The sequence below is a fragment of the Myxine glutinosa genome, chromosome 7 (assembly GCF_964187855.1).
Source record: "Myxine glutinosa chromosome 7, kmMyxGlut1.1, whole genome shotgun sequence".
NCBI classification, from domain to species: Eukaryota; Metazoa; Chordata; class Myxini; order Myxiniformes; family Myxinidae; genus Myxine; species Myxine glutinosa.
The window spans coordinates 84695753-84716859 of record NC_136267.1 but is presented as its reverse complement, the minus strand read 5'-3'; the positions used below and the strand labels follow the sequence as shown (position 1 = coordinate 84716859).

General features: G+C 44.1%; 1 protein-coding gene across 3 annotated transcripts in view; it reads left to right on the top strand.

Annotated features, from left to right (window-relative positions):
• Window positions 1–20856, top strand: part of LOC137430769 (collagen alpha-3(VI) chain) — a 205190-nt gene extending 184334 nt beyond the window's left edge. For all 3 annotated transcript variants that reach the window (XM_078781945.1, XM_078781946.1, XM_078781947.1), the window contains 4 exons: window positions 1126–1395; window positions 4908–4952; window positions 16285–16452; window positions 18721–20856. In XM_078781945.1, coding sequence (XP_078638071.1) covers window positions 1126–1395; window positions 4908–4952; window positions 16285–16452; window positions 18721–18842 — 605 coding nt within the window. In that variant the 3' untranslated portion in view covers window positions 18843–20856. The remainder of the gene's footprint in view (window positions 1–1125; window positions 1396–4907; window positions 4953–16284; window positions 16453–18720) is intronic.
• Window positions 20857–21107: the final 251 nt, after the last annotated feature.

Genomic DNA, 21107 nt, shown 5'->3' with positions numbered 1-21107 from the left:
TAGGTCACATGGGTTGGCAACCATATTGGATTTAACTGAAAACCCTAAAAAAAAAACATCTCCCAAACCACCAAAGTGAAACTTTACGTGTGCCAGACTCGGCATTATGATCACAAAAACGTCATCGGTCACTTGGTGTGGCAGCCATATTGGATTGAAAGAAAATATTAAATAATTATATCTCAAAAAACCGCTTACCCTATTGATGCAAAACTTTACAAATGTCATCTAACACCATTGCTGCATAAATATATAATATACGTGTGCCATATACGTGTGCAATCTAACACCATATACGTGTGCCAGACTCGGCATTATGATCACAAAAACGTCATCGGTCACATGGTGTGGCAGCCATATTGGATTGAAAGAAAATATTAAATAATTATATCTCAAAAAACCGCTTACCCTATTGATGCAAAACTTTACAAATGTCATCTAACACCATTGCTGCATAAATATATAATATATGGTTTGAAAATGCATATGGCTGCATATGGTTTGAAAATGTGTGACGTCATAGGTCATGTGGTTTGGCAGCCATCTTGTTTAGAAAAACGAACGTTATCTGATCAACACAAACTTCACAAACGTGACTCCCTTCCCCATACATATGCAGTGTACATTTTTGATGTCATAGATCACGTGGTTTGGCAGCCATATTAGTTTGAAAGCCGATATTTAAAAAAAGCCTCATCCGAAACCGCTTCACCCATCGATGTGAAACCTGTCATGTCTGTTAAAAATGTGATGATTGAGAACACCTGAAGGGATTTACATTAAACTTGTGTATTTTTAGGGCAGTCAACGAGGGCATAATACCCATTGTCACGGGCAGGGACTACGTGGAGGCATATTGGCGACGCAGTCAAATTGCTCTAGTTTACATGTTTCTTTGCATGGAATGATGCAGAATTATTAAATATACATTAAAATAAATGTTGGTATCATAATAGTCATGTGGTATTGGAAATGATTTTTGTGCAGGTATGCAAATGCCTTTTTGTGTCGGGATGCAGTTTTGTGTGCAGGTATGCAAATGCTTTTTGTGTAGGTGTGAAAATGTTTTGTGTGCAGGTATGCCAAAACCTTTTGGGCAGGTATCAAAATGCTTTTTTTGTGCAGGTATGCAAATGCCTGCTACTGCGTTCGTGAATGCGGTGGGGAGAGAAACTGTGTCGCTCATGTGGACTCCACCCCGCATTGCGGAGCCAACATCGTACAACGTGTACATCCAGAAGATCAGCGATGGCCAGACAGAGAGTTTTTCAGTCGGAATCAAATATGACTCGTATACCTTCATGGGCCTGAAGCCCAACACCTCCTACTATGTAGGGGTTGCGGCCCTGCATGGACAAGTGGAGAGCGAGGTCATGTGGCTTCCAGTCAAGACAGGTATGATGTCGGTCGGCAACAGTTTCTGTTCACATATTGACAATAACAGTACCTCCTCCACTGAAGTTGGAAGGAGGTCATGTTTTCACCCCTGTTTGTTTGTCTGGCTGTGAACAGGATATCTCAAAAGGTTGTGGACAGATTCGGACGAAACTTGGTGGACAGGTTGAGTGTGTGATAAGGAAGAACTGATAAAATTTTGGTGAAGATTTAAATCCGGATCCGGATCAAATAATTTTTAGCTCACCTGGAATGAAGTTCAGGGGAGCTTATGCGATGGCGCGTCGTCCATCCGTCCATCCGTTCGTCCATAAACACTTGAAACTTCTTCTCCGAAACCATTGATGGGATTGCGACCAAATTTGGCACAAATGATATTTCTTGTGTTGTGACTAAAGTTTGTTAACGGTATTAAAATTATCGGGGTCTAAGGGGTTCTACCGGGGGTCAAAGTGCATCCAGGTTTGACACCTCCCCCCCCCCCCCCCCCCCAAAAAAAGAAGAATTTGCTTTTTTTCCTGAAACTACACACACAATTTCAATGAAATTTCACCACAACCTTCATCACCCGTGATGTACCAATGTTTGTTCAAGGCACTAGAAAAATTGGGGTCTGAGGAGATATACAGGATGGGAGGGGGAGAGGGGAGTGTAGGGGCTGCCCCCAAAAATAGGTATTTATTTTTTTTGTTTGTTTTTAAAGTCTTATGATTATGTTAATATGATTCTACATGCTGCCCTGTCTTCTAGAAATCATTCAAATTAGTTTAAAATACCTTTAGTCAGTGCAGTACACTGTTTATTCTACCAGGTTAGCGCCAGGGGTATTGCCCCTGTTTTTTTTATTTATTAAGTAATTCTTCACCATTGAGTGATGGGGCAAAACCAATAAATGGCACAATATCTCAAAAACTATGGGCGGATTTGGACAAAACTGGGTGAACAGATTTGGTGGGTGACAATGAAGATTGATTCAATTTTCATGAGGATCTGGATCCGGATACGATAATTTTTTAAAACGTTAAGTGATTCTTCACCATTGAATAATAAGGCCAAACACGATACATAGCATGATATTTAAAAGATAGGCGCAACACCCCATGGCGCTCACCTGGTAGCATAAAGCAGTATACTACACTGACTAAAGGTATTTTTAACCAATTTCAATGGTTGCTAGAAGACAGGGCAGCATGTACAATCATACTAAGGTAATCATAAGACTTTAAACAAACAAAACAGGAAGACGTCATGCGTAGCACGATACTTGCAAAATCCGCCGCCCCCCCCCACCCAAAAAAAGTTTTCCAATGATACAGCAAATTGTCCTTTTCATGAAGATTAAAATTTCCAATCTTGATCAAAGCTCGGGTCAACAGGATGAAAAGTGACGATTTTTCAGATGAAAAATGATGATTTTGGAAGGTTGACCTTGAGTTGACCTTTGACCTTTTGACCTCAAAAATAGTTGGTTTCCCTATTTAGTGACTCAATGTACAAATGCTGTTCCATTTTCAAGTCAATCGGATGAAAATTGAGGATATTAAAAATTTGGCCTATGTTGACCTTTTGGCCTATGTTGACCTCAAAAATAGATGGTGGTTGAATTCAGTGACCATATATATAAATCCTCTTAGAAGTTCAAGTCAATCAAATGAAAATTGGTGATTTTAGAAATTTGGCCTATGTTGTATCATGTATCAGTATCATGTATCATGTATACATGTATCATGGAGTATCATGGCTTTTGGCCTGTGTTTACCTAAATTATAATATGTGGTTGAATTCAGTGACCGGATATGCAAGTCCTCTTCAAATTTCATGTCAATTGGATGAAAATTGAGGATTTTAGAAATGTGGCCTATATTGACCTTTTGGCCGAGGTTGACCTCAAAGATACTTGGTGGTTGAATTCAGTGACCAGATATGCAAGTCCTCTTCAAATTTCAAGTCAATTGGATGAAAATTGAGGATTTTAGAAATTTGGCCTATTCTGACCTTTTGGCCTATGTTGACCTCAAGAATACTTGGTGGTTGAATTCAGTGACCAGATATGCAAGTTATCTTCAAATTTCAAGTCAATTGGATGAAAATTGAGGATTTTAGAAATTTGGTCTATGTTGACCATTTGGCCGATGTTGACCTGAAGAATACTTGGTGGTTGAATTCAGTGACCAGATATGCAAGTCATTTTCAAATTTCAAGTCAATCGGATGAAAATTGAGGATTTTAGAAATTTGGCCTATGTTGACCTTTTGGCCTATGTTGACCTTTTGGCCTATGTTCACCTAAAATATAATTTGTGGTTGAATTCAGTGACCAGATATGCAAGTCCTTTTCAAATTTCAAGTCAATTGGATGAGAATTGAGGATTTTAGAAATTTGGCCTAAGTTGACCTTTTGGCCGATGTTGACCTCAAGAATACTTGGTGGTTGAATTCAGTGACCAGATATGCAAGTCCTCTTCAAATTTCAAGTCAATTGGATGAAAATTGAGGATTTTGGAAATTTGGCCTATGTTGACCATTTGGCCTATGTTGACCTCAAAAATACTTGGTGGTTGAAGCCAATGACCAGATATGCAAGTGGTCTTCAAATTTCAAGTCAATCGGATGAAAATTGAGGATTTTAGAAATTTAGCAAATTTGGTGACCTTTGGCCTATGTTGACCTTTTGACCTATTGACCCCAAAAACAATAGGCTTCTTGCTTTTGACCAACTCTACTACTTGGTGAAGTTTCGTGAAGATCGGTTGAAAATTGTGACCTGTAGGCCGGTGACAAACAGACAAACAGACAAACAGACAGACAGACAGACAGACAGACAGAACCACAAACACAACCGACCAATATACTTGAAAAATCTTCGATTTTGCAAGTAATAACTATTTGGGGGGGGGGGCAGCCCCCCCCCTTAGACTACCTTAGACCCCGATTTTTTTTAATGCTGTGAACAAACTTTGGTGCATCATGGGCGATGAAGGTTGTGGTCAGGTTTCATCATAAATGTGTGTGTAGTTTCTGAGGAAAAAGTAAATTCCTATCTTGGGAGGTTGTCAAACGTGGATCCACTTTGACCCCGGCAAACCCCCTTATACCTCAATTTTTTAAATGCCTTAAACAAACTTTAGTCACAACATAACAAATATAATTTGTGCCAAGTTTGGTTAGAATCCCATCAGCGGTTTCGGAGAAGAAGTTGCAAGTATTTACTGACGGACAGACAACGCGCCATCACATAAGCTCCCCAGAACTTAATTCCAGGTGAGCTAAAAATTGTTGATGGATTATGACAAAATTGGGTGAATGAGTTGTAAGGCAACAAGAACAAGCCGATTAGCTTTTGGTTCAGGTCCAAATTCAGATCTGACCTATTAGTGGGATACAAAATGTCAACCACATCCTGGCGGAGGTATATACTTTACTCTCTGCCGAATACCGTTCTAGTTTTGAACCTGTTATGGGATCCATAGCATCAGTAAATGCGTGCACTCATGTCCAATCTTTCTTCCTCAGAACTACGGATGTCTTCCAGTCGCAGAACAAGATTTGCTTTTTCCGGTGAGTTATAATTAAACCCCCCTTAACCCACTTAACTTTCATCATTGCTGGAGTGCGATTGGTTGAGTTACAAACCTCAATGATCAATCACTAACATAATTTTAACCGTCTGTTTGATGCATTTGAAACAACGATGCGATTTTCTAAATGATGGTCCTTTATTATCACCAGTTGCCGGTGGCACAAGTCTGACAGTCAACCGAGTTGAGATAAACTATTGCAATTTGTGCCTAGCCAAGAACGAGAAGTTGAAACTCTTCGATTCGTTGTGATTACCTCACAGATCATCTCTCCATTTCTGAGCAAGGATCCAAAATAGTTGACTTGAGGGGAGAATGTTTAGGTGATAAGTGTGAGAGTGAGACAGAGAGAGAGGGTGTGAGGTAGGACTGAAATAGAGAGAGAGAGAGAGAGAGATGGTGGTGGTGGAGAGAAAGAGAGAGCGAGAGCGAGAGAGAGAGAGAGCAAGAGCGAGAGAGAGAGAGAGCGAGAGAGAGAGCGAGAGAGAGAGAGAGATAGAGATAGAGATAGAGATAGATAGAGAGATAGAGAGATAGAGAGATATCATTCATTTTTATTGAGGGAAAAAACCTTTTCCACCAGTGCAGACAGGTGAAAAAAATTATTTACAGGTCATGAAATCATTTCTACAAATACAGACAGTTCGGAAAAAAAATCATGGTTACAAATAAATACAGACAGCAAATAAAATTGATATATACAGTCATAAAAAAGTACAATTTTGAAACATTACACCAAATAAGAAAGCAATACTATATTTACAAGTTTACTGTAAGGACTCCGTCAGTTAAACTGCACAAGGAATGCCGTACACACCATCATTTCTGGAAGTCCCCACAGTCATGAAAAGACAATTATAGGTTCAGCCGAGACGACACCAAGGACCTAAAAAAGACAACAGCGTCATCCACTGGACCAACACTGTTCCGAATTTTCCTCTTCCTGGATACACATATAGCGAGTTTTGCCTCAGAAATTAAAAAGTTGGCTAAAAATCATTCCTGCCTACATCTGGGTTTAATAGTAAAACCAAATATAAAAACACAATGTGTAAAAACCAACCCCAACCCTTGAATGACATGCGATAAAACAGTAAAAAGTGGTGTCAATTTTGGGCATCCAACAAAGGCATGAAAAGTTTCCTGGGCATCACAAAAAGGGCACTTTTCGAGGACATATAGGACACATTCGGTGATATAAAACATTTGAGGGTAAAATCTGATGTGCCAATCGCCACTGCAAGCCACTGCAGGTCTATCACGAAAAAGGGTTTTAACACACATACCATAAACAGAGGATTGTCCCATCAATTTAAAGGAGGTGAAACCTTGAAAATGAAGCAAAAGCTCTGGAAAGGGACGTTGGTATAATAGAGGGCCAGCTTCCACCGATGGAGCCCATTTTAGCTTGGTTTGCTTGAAAAAGTGCAGAATCACAGAAAATATCCTCCCAATGACCCGAATGGACCTAACTCCAGTGGCCACAGCAACGACAGCAGCTAGTTTCCACTTGTAAGGAGGAGGGGTTCTAAAATCTTTAACCTTGGTGCATCCAACATCAATAAACTTTTGCATAAAGGTGCAATCACTGCAGACCCCTTCAAAATTTGGGTTTTGAAAAGATTGGCTCGTTTAAAAACATTTCAAGGGAGTAATTACTGTTATCACGGCGAACGGTAACCACCTGCCATGCCTCCAGCACACTCCTGTAGAACAGGGGGGCTGATGCCATATCGACTTTCTTGGTGTCAATAAGGAACAGCTCCTGATCGTTGCCGAGTTTCCCTGCCTGCTGAAGCAGGCAGTGAGCCAATGCCTTCCACGAGACGTCCGTGTACAGCAGTCGACGAAGCGACAGGAGGCGAAAAGCCATCATTTACTGGTAATGGCAATCAGATCCTGTCCTCCTTCAGCAACAGGTAGGTTTAACACACCAAGTTTGAGCCAGTGCTCCCCCCCACACCCCCCCCCAAAAGAAGTCAATAAAAATTGATTGTAGTTTTTAAAGAATAAAATCCGGGGGCTGTAGTGCCATAAAAACGTGCCAAAGCATTGATGCTGCAAGGTTGTTTATAACGAGGGTTCGGCTCCGATAGGAAATTTGACAGAGTAAGCCCTTCCATTTTAGCAGCCACCTCTCAGGTTTAATCATTAGAGATTCCCAGTTTTTCAAAATGAAGTTTTCGGTACCAAGAAAGACGCCTAGATAAAGAACTCCATCCCATGCTCATTCAAGTTGCTCGGGTAGAGTAGGAGGAGTGGCGCCATTTTGCGGACCAAGATAGAGAGCTCTGCTCTTTTTCCAATTCACTTTTGCGGAACTTGCCAAACTGAATTCATGGACGCATTGGACCAAGGCCAAGACGTCCTCATCCGAGTGAACGATCGCACAAAGATCGTCTGCATAAGCAATCACCTTAAACGGGTTCACCACTGGTTGGGGAAGGAAACCAAGAAGACGTGCACGCAACCGAACGAGCAAAGGCTCAATCGTGAGGGAGTACAGGAGGCCGGAAAGAGGGCAACCTTGACGAATGCCTCTACTAGCCGGGAAAGGCTGACATAAAACGTTGTTAACTTTTAGTAGACTAAAAGTGTTATTATACAGTAGCTGTTGTACATGAGAGATAAACAATTTCCCCAAAACCAAACTCCCGTAAAACAGAGAAAAGATTAAAATGATCGATTGCATCGAAGGCCTTTTCTTGATCTAGGAACACCAGACCAAAATTTCTTTGTTCGAGAGAACAGATATCAATCATGTCACGCACAATAAATATACTGTCATGAATTGTCCTTTTAGGGACGCAGTAAGATTGATCTGGGTGTATGATCTCCCCAATCACGGCTCTGAGCCGGTTGGTGAGAGCCTTGAAAATGATCTTATAATCCGCGCATAGCAAGGATATCGGAAGCCAATTTTCCACCCGATGCAGATCTCCCTTCTTGGGTATTAGGGCAAGCACCGCTCTACGGCAGCTGTGTGGCAGTTGGTTGAGTCGTAAATTGTCAGAAAATATTTCAAACAGTTCAGTCCCAACGAGGTCGCAGAAAGCTTTGTGGAACTCTACGGGGAGTCTGTCCAAGCCAGAGGCTTTTACATTCGGCAAGGCTTGTAGTGCAACAAACAGTTCATCCATAGTTATTTCTCTGTCCAGCTCTTGACGTGCAGTAGCTGACAAGGTGGGCAAGGACGTGGTCAAAAAATGCACCATTTCGTCATCAATGTCTTTCATGCAATACAGATCAGAAAAGTAATCTTTCACCAGGGTTCTAATGCCCTTGTGATCCTTTATCATATTGCCCTGCGCAGTCCGTAACAAGGTGAGATGCTCGCCACCCTTTGAAGTGTGTTCAAGTCGAAAGAAGAAACTAGAAGGCACGTCCAGATGGCACGTCAAACTCGCTTTGGTATCGTCAAAAAGGCACGTCAAACTAGAAGTCAAACAAACAAACTAAAACTCGTCAAAAAGGCACGTCAAACTAGAAGGCACGTCTAGAAGGCACGTCCAGATGACGCAAGTTCTCCACACAGAGACGAATCATGGCACCTCTAGCTTGTTTTACACATAGCCTGTTGAGAATAGCTTTCTTTTTGGCCAATGAAAGATTCGTTTCCATTTTGTTGGAAGGTGACAGACGGCTTTGCAAAGCTAAAATTTCTTTTTCAATAACACTTTTAAAGAGAGATTCATCTTTTTGTACAAAATAATCTATACTGCTGACAAAAGGTTTTAATTTGCACCTTAGCATTATCCCATCATTGGTTGAGGGAAGAAAAGGAAGGCTTCCGCAAAAGCAGTGTGCCCCAGAAGGCCTGGAAAGCTTCAAGGAAAGTTTGATCCTTTAAAATGTCCACATTCAAGATCCAATGTGTAGCTCCATAGTTCCGTATCGGAGAAAGAAAAGAAAAGGTGACCATGTGATGATCGGAGAAACCGATTGGTAAAATTTGCGCATTGCCCATCATGTTAAGAAAATTGCTGTTCATGTAAACACTATCTAGCCGAGTGAAGGAAAGCCGACCATCAAGACAGCGACACCATGTATATTGGTGTATGAGGGGGTTGTGAAGTTTCCACGCATCAACGAAATAAAATTTAGATAAAACCTTTGCCAGTAGAACGGTACTGGCTGGATGAGGTTCTTCACCATTCCGGTCTATGGCAGAGACAGAGTACAATTACAATCCCCACCCAAGCAAACAAGACTATTAAAATCTACGTGAGTGAGTGATGTTTTTTTGTTTGTTTGTTTGTTTTTTTGTTTTGTATACAAGATCGATGCTCGTGAAAGAGCTAACATTAATCACACAAAAAGTCAAACCGACACAAACCGACACATAAAACACAAAATAAGGGGAGTGGTAGACAAGATGGGGAGAGAGGGGGAAGGACACAAACACAACATTTGAGAGCAGGGACATCGAGAGAACTGTGGGAGGGAGAGGACTTGGGGGGAGGTGGGAGAGGTATAAAACATATGGACACTGCAACGACTTCCAGGAAAGAAGTTGGAATTTCGAAAAAAGTGTATCTGGGGTGAATTAGCGGGGGTAGAAAAGATCAAGGTTTTGGATGGGGGAAGATAAGAGATGGTGGTGAATAGCTGTTTTAAAGACCTGGAGGGAGGAGTGGGATTGAAGGGAGTGGGGGAGTTTGTTCCAGAGGTGGGAGAAAAGGGGAATGAAAGAGTGAAGGTGAGCAGAGAGACTAGATTTTGGCAGTTTTAACCATAAGAGGGTTGCTGGCAGATCTTGTGCGACCTGTAGGAATATTTGGGGGACAAAGCACAGAGAGAGCTGGGGGAGCAAGGCCGGAGAGGATTCGGTAGAAGACAGAAAGACCACTAACCTGCCTGCGGTGAGTGAGTAAAAGGCCCTCGGAGTTAGCTTCATCGCAGGAGATTCCAATGATTCTGAAAGCTTTGGCTTCAACAGCATGAAGCCGAGCTAGGTGTGAGGCAGGAGCACCGGCTCAGAGGGGGGAACAGTATTCCATTGACCTGCGGGTGAAAGCCATGCATGTGGTGAGGAGCTGAGGTGTGACAAGGAAGGACTTCACATGACGGAGGATGCCCAGTCGGCGACTGACTTTGCAGGCCAGCTTGGAAATGTGGTTTTCCCAAGAAAGATCATGGCAGATAGTGAGACCCAAAAGCTTTAGCGACAGAACTTCTTGGAGAGGATTGTTGAGAAAGTAGATGGGAGGGTTTTCCAGAAGGTCTTTTCAGAGAGACATCCTAAGAGTGTGAGATTTGTCAGTATTGAAAGACATGTTCCACTTGTTTGACCAGTCTGTGATTTTGTCCAGGTCTGCAGAGAGTGAGGAGGCTGCAGGCTGCCGATCTGAGGGATGAGGAATGCAGCGGCAGAGAGTGGAGTCATCAGCAAAGAGACAGAGAGGATTTTCCAGAGAGTCGGAGAGATCATTGACGAAGACCAGAAAAAGCACAGGGCCCAGAACACTACCTTGGGGAACGCCAGCCAGAACAGGAAGGGGCGATGAGAGAAATCCATTCAGGGCCACACGTTGACTACGACCACCTCCACCTTGTTTGTAATTCCAACTTCTTTCCTGGTAGTCCTGGCAGTGTCCATATGTTAAATACCTCTCCCACCCCCTTTCCCATGCCTCCCCCCCAAAGCCCTCTCCCTCCCACAGATCTCTCGATGTCTCCATGTCTCTCGGTTCCTGCTCTCAAATGTTGTGTTTGTGTCCTTCCCCCTCTCTCCCCATCTTGTCTACCGCTCCCGATGTTATTTGTTTTATGTGTCGGTTTGTCGGTTATGTGTCGGTTTGTCGGTTTGTCTTTCTGTGTGATAAATGTTCGCTCTTTCACGAGCCTCGATCTTGTATACAAAAAAAAAAAAAAAAAAAAAAAAAAAAAAACCATAGGAGGAGAGTTTGGTGAGCAGAGCTGGGTGCCAGACCGGCACGTGATATGTCGAGGGAGACAGCTCTGATTTCCTGGTTGGCGTTGAGGACCCTCCATCCATTGTTGAGACAGCAGAAGCAACATGTCCAGAGTAGAATGACCTGGTCTGAATCCAAATTGATGATCAGAGATCAAGCCATTGGAGAAGAGGAAGGATTTGATATCCAAAGCAATGATGGATTCCATGACTTTGCTGATAATTGGGAGCAGGCTGATTTGTCTGTAGTTGCAAGGATCTGTTTTTGCAACTTTTTTGTGTAAAGCGGTAATGTTTGCTGATTTCGAAGATGCTGGCAGATGACCTTGAACAAAAGAGAGGGTGAAAATAACAGAGAGAGGGTGAGATAGAGCGGCAGAGCAGGATTTTAGGATCCGTGGGCTGATGCCGTCTGGTCCAGTTGCAGAATCAGAGTCGAGGTTTGACAAAAAACTTCTCCACCTTGTCAGGAGAGAAGGACACAGAGTCCAGGAGCAGTTGGGTTCGACTGGGTAAGGTGGGAACAGAGAGAGATGGGTTTGGGACACAAGATTTTGAGGCAAACACAGAGTTGAGGCATTCGGCTTTGTCACATGCGGTGTCAACTGTGTAGCCATTTGAGGTGAGGGAGGGGATGGAGGGGAAGCAAACACCAGAAACGGATTTGACCAGATGCCACCAGGATTTGGAGGAAGGAGACAGGTTTGAGAGTTCATTCTTGAGTGTGGAGAGATAGTGCTTCCTGGCACTCCTGAGGGTAGACACACACTTGTTCCAAGCTTGGTGGATGGAACTGAGATTTCCTTCATTTGGATTTGCCTTCCAAGAGGCAAAGGCAAGTTGTTTCAGGGAAGTCATGTTTCAGGGAAGTTATGTTTCAGGGAAGCTGATCTAACTGTGTGAAGAAAGTGACCCTGTTAGTGCTGTCACTGGGTGAGTAGACATTAAAAAGTGTGTGCTTGTAACCATTGTAGGTGAAAGAGACACAAATTAGATACCCCTTAATTATGTCTTCAAAAACAATGTCAGTTTGGAGGAAAGAAGATGACAAGAATATAGCTCTAGGGTAAGCCAAGCTGATGAAAACCATTGGCCGTTCATCAGCTTTCGCAAGAAGGGCTGCATCTCGTCTCCTGTAAAAGCAAGATGTCAACATGCTTTTCCTCAGTGAGGAATTTGACCTGTGTCTTACGCAATGGGGACCGCCCCCCATTGATATTGAGGGTAGCTACAGAAAAGGTCATGTGAGGAAGAAGGAGAAGGGGTTATCGGAAGGTTGGTCTACTTGTACTCTCTACTCTCTTCTACTCTCTTCCTTCGCTTTGATGATGTACTTCTTAAGGCAGTATATTTCTCGTTCCCCAACTTCAGAGCTGGCTGGCTGGCTGGACTTCAGAACGAGATATTTCGCGGAGGTTATGAAGATTTTTAGGTCTGGAAAGAAATCTTTCACCTTTACTCGCCTCTTCCGAAAAGTGTCTTTCAGGAATTTTAGAATTTCTAAGGGTGTGATACTCGGATCACCCTCTGGCTCATGGGACAACAACGATTCATTCCAAGCCTCATGCTTATGCCAGAAGTGAGGGATGAGGCTCCATATTTGGTAAAGTCATAGTCCAATTGATCAGCATGAGTCTCACCCTCTATCGGTAAAGATATCCCTTTACTGGGAAAATCACATTTCAAATCTGGCCTCCAAAGCCAGTCGCCGACTGGGCATCCTCCATCATGCGAAGTCCTTCCTTGGCACACCTGAGCTCCTCACCACATATAAGGCTTTCATCCGCAGCTCGATGGAATACTGTTCCCCCCTCTGGTCTGGTGCTCCTGCCTCACACCTAGCTCGTCTTCACGCTGTTGAAACCAAAGCGTTCAGAATCATTGGAATCTCCCGCGATGAAGCTACCTCCGAGGGCCTTTCACTTACTCACCGCAGGCAGGTTGGTGGTCTTTCTGTCTTCTACCGACTCCTCTCCGGCCTTGCCCCCCCAGCTCTCTCTGGGCTCTGTCCCCCAAATATTCCTACAGGTCGCACAAGATCTGCCTGCAACCCTCTTATGGTTAAACTGCCAAAATCAAGACTCTCTGCTCACCTTCATTCCTTCATTCCTCTTTTCTCCCGCCTCTGGAACAAACTCCCTCCCTCTCTTCAATCCCACTCCACCCTCCAGGTCTTTAAAACAGCTGTTCACCACCATCTCTTATCTTCCCACATCCAAAACCTTGATCTTTTCTGTCCCTGCTAATTTCACCCCAAATCCACTTTTTTGAAAGACCAACTGCTTTCCTGGAAGTCCTTGGTGTCCTTGTGTTTATACTTCTCCCACCCCCCCCCCCCTTCCCACGCCGCCTTCCCCCAATCCCTCTCTCTCCCACACATTCCCGATGTCCCTGCTCTCAAATGTTGTGTTTATGTACTTCCCCTTCTCTCCCAATCTTGTCTACCCTTTTTATATACTTTGTTTGTTTATCTCTTTGATTTGTTTTTGCGATAAATGTTAGCTCTTTCACGAGCCTCGATTCTGTATACAAAAAAAGAAAAGAAAAGAAAAAAAGCAGGCGCCGGTGCAGCAGATGCTGCGTGTGACATCCCCTGAATGTTTGCGGGTTTTGGAAGCGTCTGCAAATCAGACAATGATGTAACAGGGGTTGTGAGATTCACCTCTACATGATCCGCTATGGTCATGTCACGCTCCGGAATTATATGAGGCGTTTCAATGACAGAACTTGTACATGCCATGGGAGCACAGACTGGAACATCCTGAGGCACAATCTCCTCAGGTGTGCCATGCCCTGTGGAGGCAGAAACTGCGCATTCCATGTCCGCACAGCCTGGGACATTCTGAGGCACGACATCCTCAGGTGCCTCACGCCCCTCAGAGACAGAAACTGTACATTCCGTGTCTGCAAAGCCCAGGACATTCTGAGGGACGAGCTCCTCGGGTGCCTCACGCCCCACAGAGACAGATGCTAAAATGGCCTCATCGTTGACCTCTGTGGTTAAAGGAGCTGCAGGTCCATTATTGTCATCACAAGCAGCTCTTTCACTCTGATTCATTAATTATTTGTCATCATCGGGAATTAGAGATGCAAATCTGTTGTGTAAGGTTATTCCGGTAACACAAGGAGCCACCTCGGTGAGGGATCCGTTGTCGTTTCCGGTCAACACAAACTTTTTCAAATCCCTTGTTGCTGCTTCGTTATTAACGTTCGGCCGTTTGTGCTTCCTCCGAGCAGTAACAACAGTGAAACCTCCATCATCCACGGAGGAATCCCCCAATGCTGCTGTTGATGTCGACAGCTGATTGTCCGCAGCAATACCAGGTGCCGCCTGTTTAGGCATGCGCACAGGGACAGTTACCTTCGTACAGGTATCCCCCCTGTTGCTGCTGGTGTGGATGTGGACTGCTGATTGTCTGCAGCATTACCAGGTTCTGCCTGTTCGGTCGTCCTCACGGGAACAGGTACCTTTGTGCAGGCACCTTTAACATGTTTGTGTTGCCCACAAATGAAACAGGTCGTCGTTTCGGTCGACACATATATTTGATAGTTATGACCATTTAGCGACAGTGTTATGGTCGCATTAAGCGTCTGAGCGTTGTTTTTGAGTATAATATAACAATGACGCCGGAAGGTCATGATGTGTCGGAGCGAGGCGTCTGCTCGAAGTCACAGGGGGATCATGGATATCCGCGACACGACGGGGCCAAAACTATCAAGTGATGAGACAATGTTCTCGCTTTTTATAAAGGGCGGTAAATTTCGCTGGTCGCTGGCTGGGGTAAGGACAGACCATGTTCTACCACCTCATTAACGAGGGGTTCCTCCGATCCAAAGACCACGATTCTGTGGTTCATCCTGGAGGTGGCGAGGACATTATCCAGGCCGACAAGGTTACCAACACTGGTTACCACGTCCTCGACGCTCGCTCCATCAGGCGGGCAAGCAATGATTCCGTGTTTACGAGTCAATGACTCATACCTGCTATTGTGCAAACGGACGTTCGCCATAGCTATAAACAAATGAAACTAAAGAAACGGTTTCAAAACCAAACAAAAGAGAACCTGTCGCAAGCAAAACATGCAGGCGAAGGCAAAAGGAAAGTTAAAAGAAATGAAAAGCCGATAGCCGACTATAATGAGAAACACGGCAAGCAGAGCACAGGCCCGAAGAACATGAGGTTCTTTAGACCTCGCACACAAACTCACCGTGCTTTCTTTCTTCCTTTCTCTTTTCTCTCTCTCCCTCTCTCTCTCTCTCTCTTTCTCTCTCTCTGTCTCTCTCTCTCCAACAAAGAAAGGAAAACACGGGGAAAACTTCACAAACACGTACAAGGACACAAAGGGAGTGAAAAGGGGGACAGGAAAGACCACCAACACAACACAATACTCACAGCTCCACACACACAGCCGCCATGATGCCACACCTACGCACGACTCACCAACGACTAGCAGGGAGAGAAAGAGAGAGAAAGAGAGGGAGATGGTAGAAAGTTGCCAGAGATGGTAGAGAGAGATGGAGATGGTAGAGAGATAGGGAGATGGTAGAAAGTTGCCAGAGATGGAGGGAGATGGTTGAGAGGGAGATGGTAGAAAAAGAGAGGGTGAGAGATATATGGAGGGAGAGAGATTGAGGAGAAAGACAAAGGGAGAGATTGAGGAGAGAGCGAGAGATTGAGGAGAGAGCTAGAAGAGAGAAATAGAGCAAGAGATTCAGGACAAAGAGAGAATAGAAAGAGCTAGAGATTGAGGGGCGAGAGAGAGATTGAGGAGGAAGAGAGAGGGAGAGATTGAGCAGGAAGAGAGATTGAGGGGTGAGAGAGAGATTGAGGAGGTAGAGATTGAGCAGGAAGAGAGAGTAAGATATTGAGGGGTGGGAGAGATTGAGGAGGAAGAGAGAGGGACAGAGAGGGAGAGATTGAGGAGGAAGAGAGAGGGAGAGATTGAGGAGGAAGACAGAGGAAGAGATTGAGGAGGGAGAGAGGGAGACATTGAGGAGGGAGAGATTGAGGAGGAAGAGAGAGGAGAGATGGAGCAGGAAGAGAGAGGGAGAGATTGAGGAGGAAGACAGAGGAAGAGATTGAGGAGGGAGAGAGGGAGACATTGAGGAGGAAGAGAGGGAGAGATTGAGGAGGGAGAGATTGAGGAGGAAGACAGAGGAAGAGATTGAGGAGGGAGAGAGGGAGACATTGAGGAGGAAGAGAGGGAGAGATTGAGGAGGAAGAGAGAGGGAGAGATGGAGCAGGAAGAGAGAGGCAGTGATTGAGGAGGAAGAGAGTGGGAGAGAGAGAGGAAAGAGAATCGAGGAGAAGAGAGGCAGAGATTGAAAAAAAATCAACTTGCATTTTTTATGTTTTTATTCCTCATGCGCTGTTATTTGCCTCTGTCTGTGTTCTCAGAATCCTGCTTGCTCCCCTTGGATGAAGGGATGTGTTATGGCTACTCACTCAAATGGTACTTCAATAGTCAGAAGAGAGCTTGTTTACAGTTCCGCTACAGAGGTTGTGGTGGAAACAAGAACCGCCACAACACAAAACAGCATTGTGAATTTACCTGCCAGTCTCTGAGTAAGTAGAGCAGAGCAAACCAAGTAGCTTAATATTCCCAACAAGTTGCATGTATATTTTATTTTTAATATAAATTCTCGGTTCATGGAAGATCAATATGAAACGGCATTCATGGTAAGTTTGAGGCCAGAGAGCTAGCCTAGAGGGCAGAGCAGTACTCCATCAAGCTGCGGATGAAACCCGTTTGGTGGACAGGAGTTCAGGTGTGCCAAGGAAGGATTTTGTACGACGGAGAATGCCCAGTCAGTGACTGGCTTTGGAGGCCAGCTTGGACATGTGGTTTTCCCAGGAAAGATTATGACAGACAGTGAGACCCAAAACCTTGAGTGACAGAACTTCTTCAAGAGGATTGTTGAGAAAGTGGAGGGAAGATTTCCAGACGTCTTTATGGAGAGACAAAGTGAGAGTGTGAGATTTGTCAGGATTGAAAGACATGTTCCACTTGTTTGACCGGTCTGTGATTTTGTCCATGCCTGCAGAGAGTGAGGAGGCTGCATACTGCCGATCTGAGGGATGAGGTATGGAGCGGCAGAGAGTGGAGGCACAAGATATGTCAAGGGAGACTGCACTGATTTCCTGCTTGGTGTTGAGCACGTCCATCCATTGTTGAGACAGCAGAAGCAGTATGTCCCGAGTAGAGTGACCTGGTCTGAATCCAAATTAATGATCAGAGATCAAGCCATTGGAGAAGAGGAAGGATTTAATGTCAGAAGCGATGATTGATTCCATGACCTTGCTGATTTTGGGAAGCAGGCTGATTGGTCTGTAGTTGCAAGGATCTGTTTTTTCACCTTTTTGTGTAAAGCGGTAATGTTGGCTGATTTCCTTGATCAAAAGAGAGTGTGACTGGGTGAAGAGAACAGAGAGAGGGTGAGATAGAGTGGCAAGGCAGGATTTTAGGACCCATGGGCGGATGCCGTTTGCAGAATCAGAGTCGAGGTTTGACAGAAACTTCTTCATCTTGTCGGGAGAGAAGGACACGGAGTCCAGGAGCAGTTGGGTTTGACTGGGTAAGGTGGGTACAGAGAGCGATGGGTTTGGGACACAAGATTATGAAGCAAACACAGAGTTGAGGCATTCAGCTTTTTCACGTGTGGTGTCAGCTGTGTGGCCGTTTGAGGTAAGGGAGGGGATGGAAGGGGAACAAACACCATAAACAGATTTAAGCAGATGCCACCAGGATTTGGAGGAGGGAGACAGGTTTTAGAGTTCAGTCTTGAGAGTCGAGAGATATTGTTTCCTGGCTCTCCTGAGGGTAGACACACACTTCTTCCTCGCTTTGTTGAAGGAACTGAGATTACCTTTGATTTCCATGAGGTAAAAGCAATTTGTTTCAGGGCAACTGTCTCACCACAAGATTCAGTGTACCAGGGGCGAGAGGAAGGATATGACAACTGAAGACTAGATGGGATAAATCTGTGCATGAGAGAGAGCAAATTTCTTTGGACAAATTCCCAGGATGAATGAGTCAGATATGAGTGATGAGTCAGACACAGTGGAGATGGGAGACCAGTCCAGGTGTTTTATGGCTGTGTGACGACTTTGCCAGTCGGCCTGAGTGAAATGCCAGACACGTCGGCGCTGAGGAGGCCCTCTGAGGCCGGCCAGAAGAATGTCCAGTTTAACAAGCAAATGGTCTGATGAACCGATTGGAGCAGATGAATAACAGCAGACATTTGCAGGGAAGTTAGTGATATTCAAGTCTAGAAGAGATAATATACCGTTGACTGAGATCCAGGTCAGGAAATTGACAGATTGTGTCAGTCCAAATGAGTCACAGAAGGTGCCGTGGCTGGTGGGAGAGGTACCCACACCCAGCCAGCTGGCATGATAACAATTGAAATCGCCACATACGAGGAAGAGAGAGTTGAGATGAATGGATAGAAGTTGGTCCATGTTGTCAGACAGCGAGATGTAAATGGAGTGTTGACTTTGAGGCCAACATCAATGCAAGTCTCTGTGATACTTAGAGAAGCTGTTGTTCGTTACCATGTGATGGTTATTGCCCAGCATGCTCTCCCTCTCCCCTCTCCTCCTTCTCATTCAGACTACACAATTGGCTGCGTAAAGTATGAAGCATAGGCCTACGCACAATGGCCCAACACAATTATTTGTCTGTGGATGGGATTTCATCATCCATCTGTGTATAAGCAGTATGATTACAAGAGGTAGAAATCCTCAGGATAGTTATGAAGTATGATAACTGGATTAAATGCTGATAAATGTGGATGAGTGGTAATATATGTTCTCACCTTGCTTCCTTTGCAGGTGGACTGAATCCCAGACGAAGCAGTAATGAGACACACTGGCTGTCCACACAGGAAACTGGTTTTAAACATGCCTTACACAGAACATCTGAAGTGTATGCACAGCACGCCGGGATACTGTGAATGGTCCTGCCGCACGGTTAGCCATACAATTTCCCCTGTTAGGTAAATGGGATCTGTTTGGTACGTTTTTAAGTGGAACTTACCCCCACGTAGAGTCCATTTCAGTCTATTTATGTATTTTATTCTTGTTCTGGCTCTACCTCTGCAATCTTTACATTACCTGACAACAAAATATAGAGCATAGATAAAGTACACATCAAGGTTTGGTTCATTGTCAACCAGGGGGCCATTTATTTATTAAGTATGGCAGAGTTTTTCATCGGGTCACTTTGTCTACTTTGTCTTCCTTTTCCACTTGTCTTGCAATTCCCTCCCCTCCTGCGTTCTCAATTTAACTCCTCCTCCCCGATCCGGATCTTCACCAAAATCGAATCGATTATTCCTGGTCACACACCCAACTTGTCCACCAAGTTTCATCCGAATCCGTCCATAACGTTTTGAGATATAGTGCTATACATCGTTTTTGGACCCCTCACAATGGTGAAGAATCACTTTAAAAATTCTTGTGGCCGGATCTTCATTCGGTTCTTCACCAAAATCAAATCAATTCGTCCATGTGACACACTCAGCCTGTCCACGAGGTTTTGTCCGAACCCGTCCAGAACGTTTTGAGATATAGTGCTATGATATATCGTTTTTAGCTCTATCACAATGGTGAATAATCTCTTTTAAAATTCCATTATCTGAATCTGTATTCGGATCTTCACCAAAATCGAATCGATTCGTCCTTGTCACACACCCAACCTGTCCACCAAATGAAAACATAACCACTGCCCACCTTCGGGACGGCGTACTTAGTAGTGTAAGGTAACTGAGTTATCAGCAAATGTGTATTACCTTGTCTGACCCTTTAGTGTTTTTGTTCAATATAACTTGTTTATTTCAAGGTTTAATTGGTTTTAATTTGTGTTTAATTGGCCAGATTGGTTAAAAAAAATACTTGTGTGGAGTAAAGTGTTATCTCGAAGTACAACAGTTATGTCGCATTACTGGACTAATGTTTTTTTCTTGCTTTGTAAGATTAAACGTCATGTGCACCTGTTTATAGACCTGTTGTTTGAGATTGAGGACCTCGACCATTAACTAGTGAGAAGCATCAGCATGCCCATAGATGAGTGAGTGTCCAGGACTCAATCCAAGATGATGGTCAGAGAGCAGTATGTCTGGATACGAGTGTCCATGGCTCCATGCCTGTATCCAAGATGATTGGAAGCAACATGTTCAGAGATGAGTGTGTCCAGGCCTGTATCCAAGATGATTGGGAGCAACATGTTCAGAGATGAGTGTCCAGGCCTGTATCCAAGATGATTGGGAGCAACATGTTCAGGGATGAGTACCCAGGCCTGAATCCAAGATGATTGGGAGCAACATTTTCAGAGATGAGTACCCAGGCCTGAATCCAAAATGATATAGGAAGCGACATTTCCAGAGATGAGTCCTCCTCCTGCCCATGTCTGTACCGACACCTGTAACGGGCTGTGTTGCCCTCCTCGATTCGCTGCAGTATGAATATCCATTCAACGGGCCCTTGCTCACTCCTTCGAAGTCTGCACAAGCAATCCACCAACGACGTGTACATCGTACTCCATCTTAAAGGGTGTAACAAAGAAAGGGTGAAAATTTAACATTTCAAATTTGAAAAGAATATATCTTAAAACGTTTCCATATGTGACCCATTTCACTCTATTAGAAATCGGTTGAAACATGATTATGACATGTATGAATGAAGGAGTTTATCAATGTGTATTATATAAATAATTCCGTGTTTCACCTCCGAATGAGCACACACGAACCCTTTGATCATAGGCGAGGAAATGCTCATGTAACACATGGTCCGATGACATCACGGAGTATCAAACACACTGTGAAGCAAACACCGTTACGTTTTCCGACTTTGTCCCATTGTCTGCCTCACTTATAAATACACTACAGTATTATCGAAGATGCTTTGACACCAATTTGTTGTTATTGATGCTTTGCACATTATTTCGAAAGAAACGAGACTTGAAAGCAACATTTTGTGTGGTGTCTGCTTCGTACCTGGATTTGCACTTCTTTCACTTACAGCAAACGCATTTATTTAATTTCCTGGCCATACGGGATATAATGTAACGGGCTAAATTTGTGACGTACGTTGAGGTGGCTCACTAAACAAAATTAAGATGGGAGTGAAGATGGAGGAATGTAGAGGGGAGACAAATGAAGGGAAATAACGTGCACGGAACATGTGGTGGGAAGGAGGTTGGAATGGTGGTGAAAGGCCAA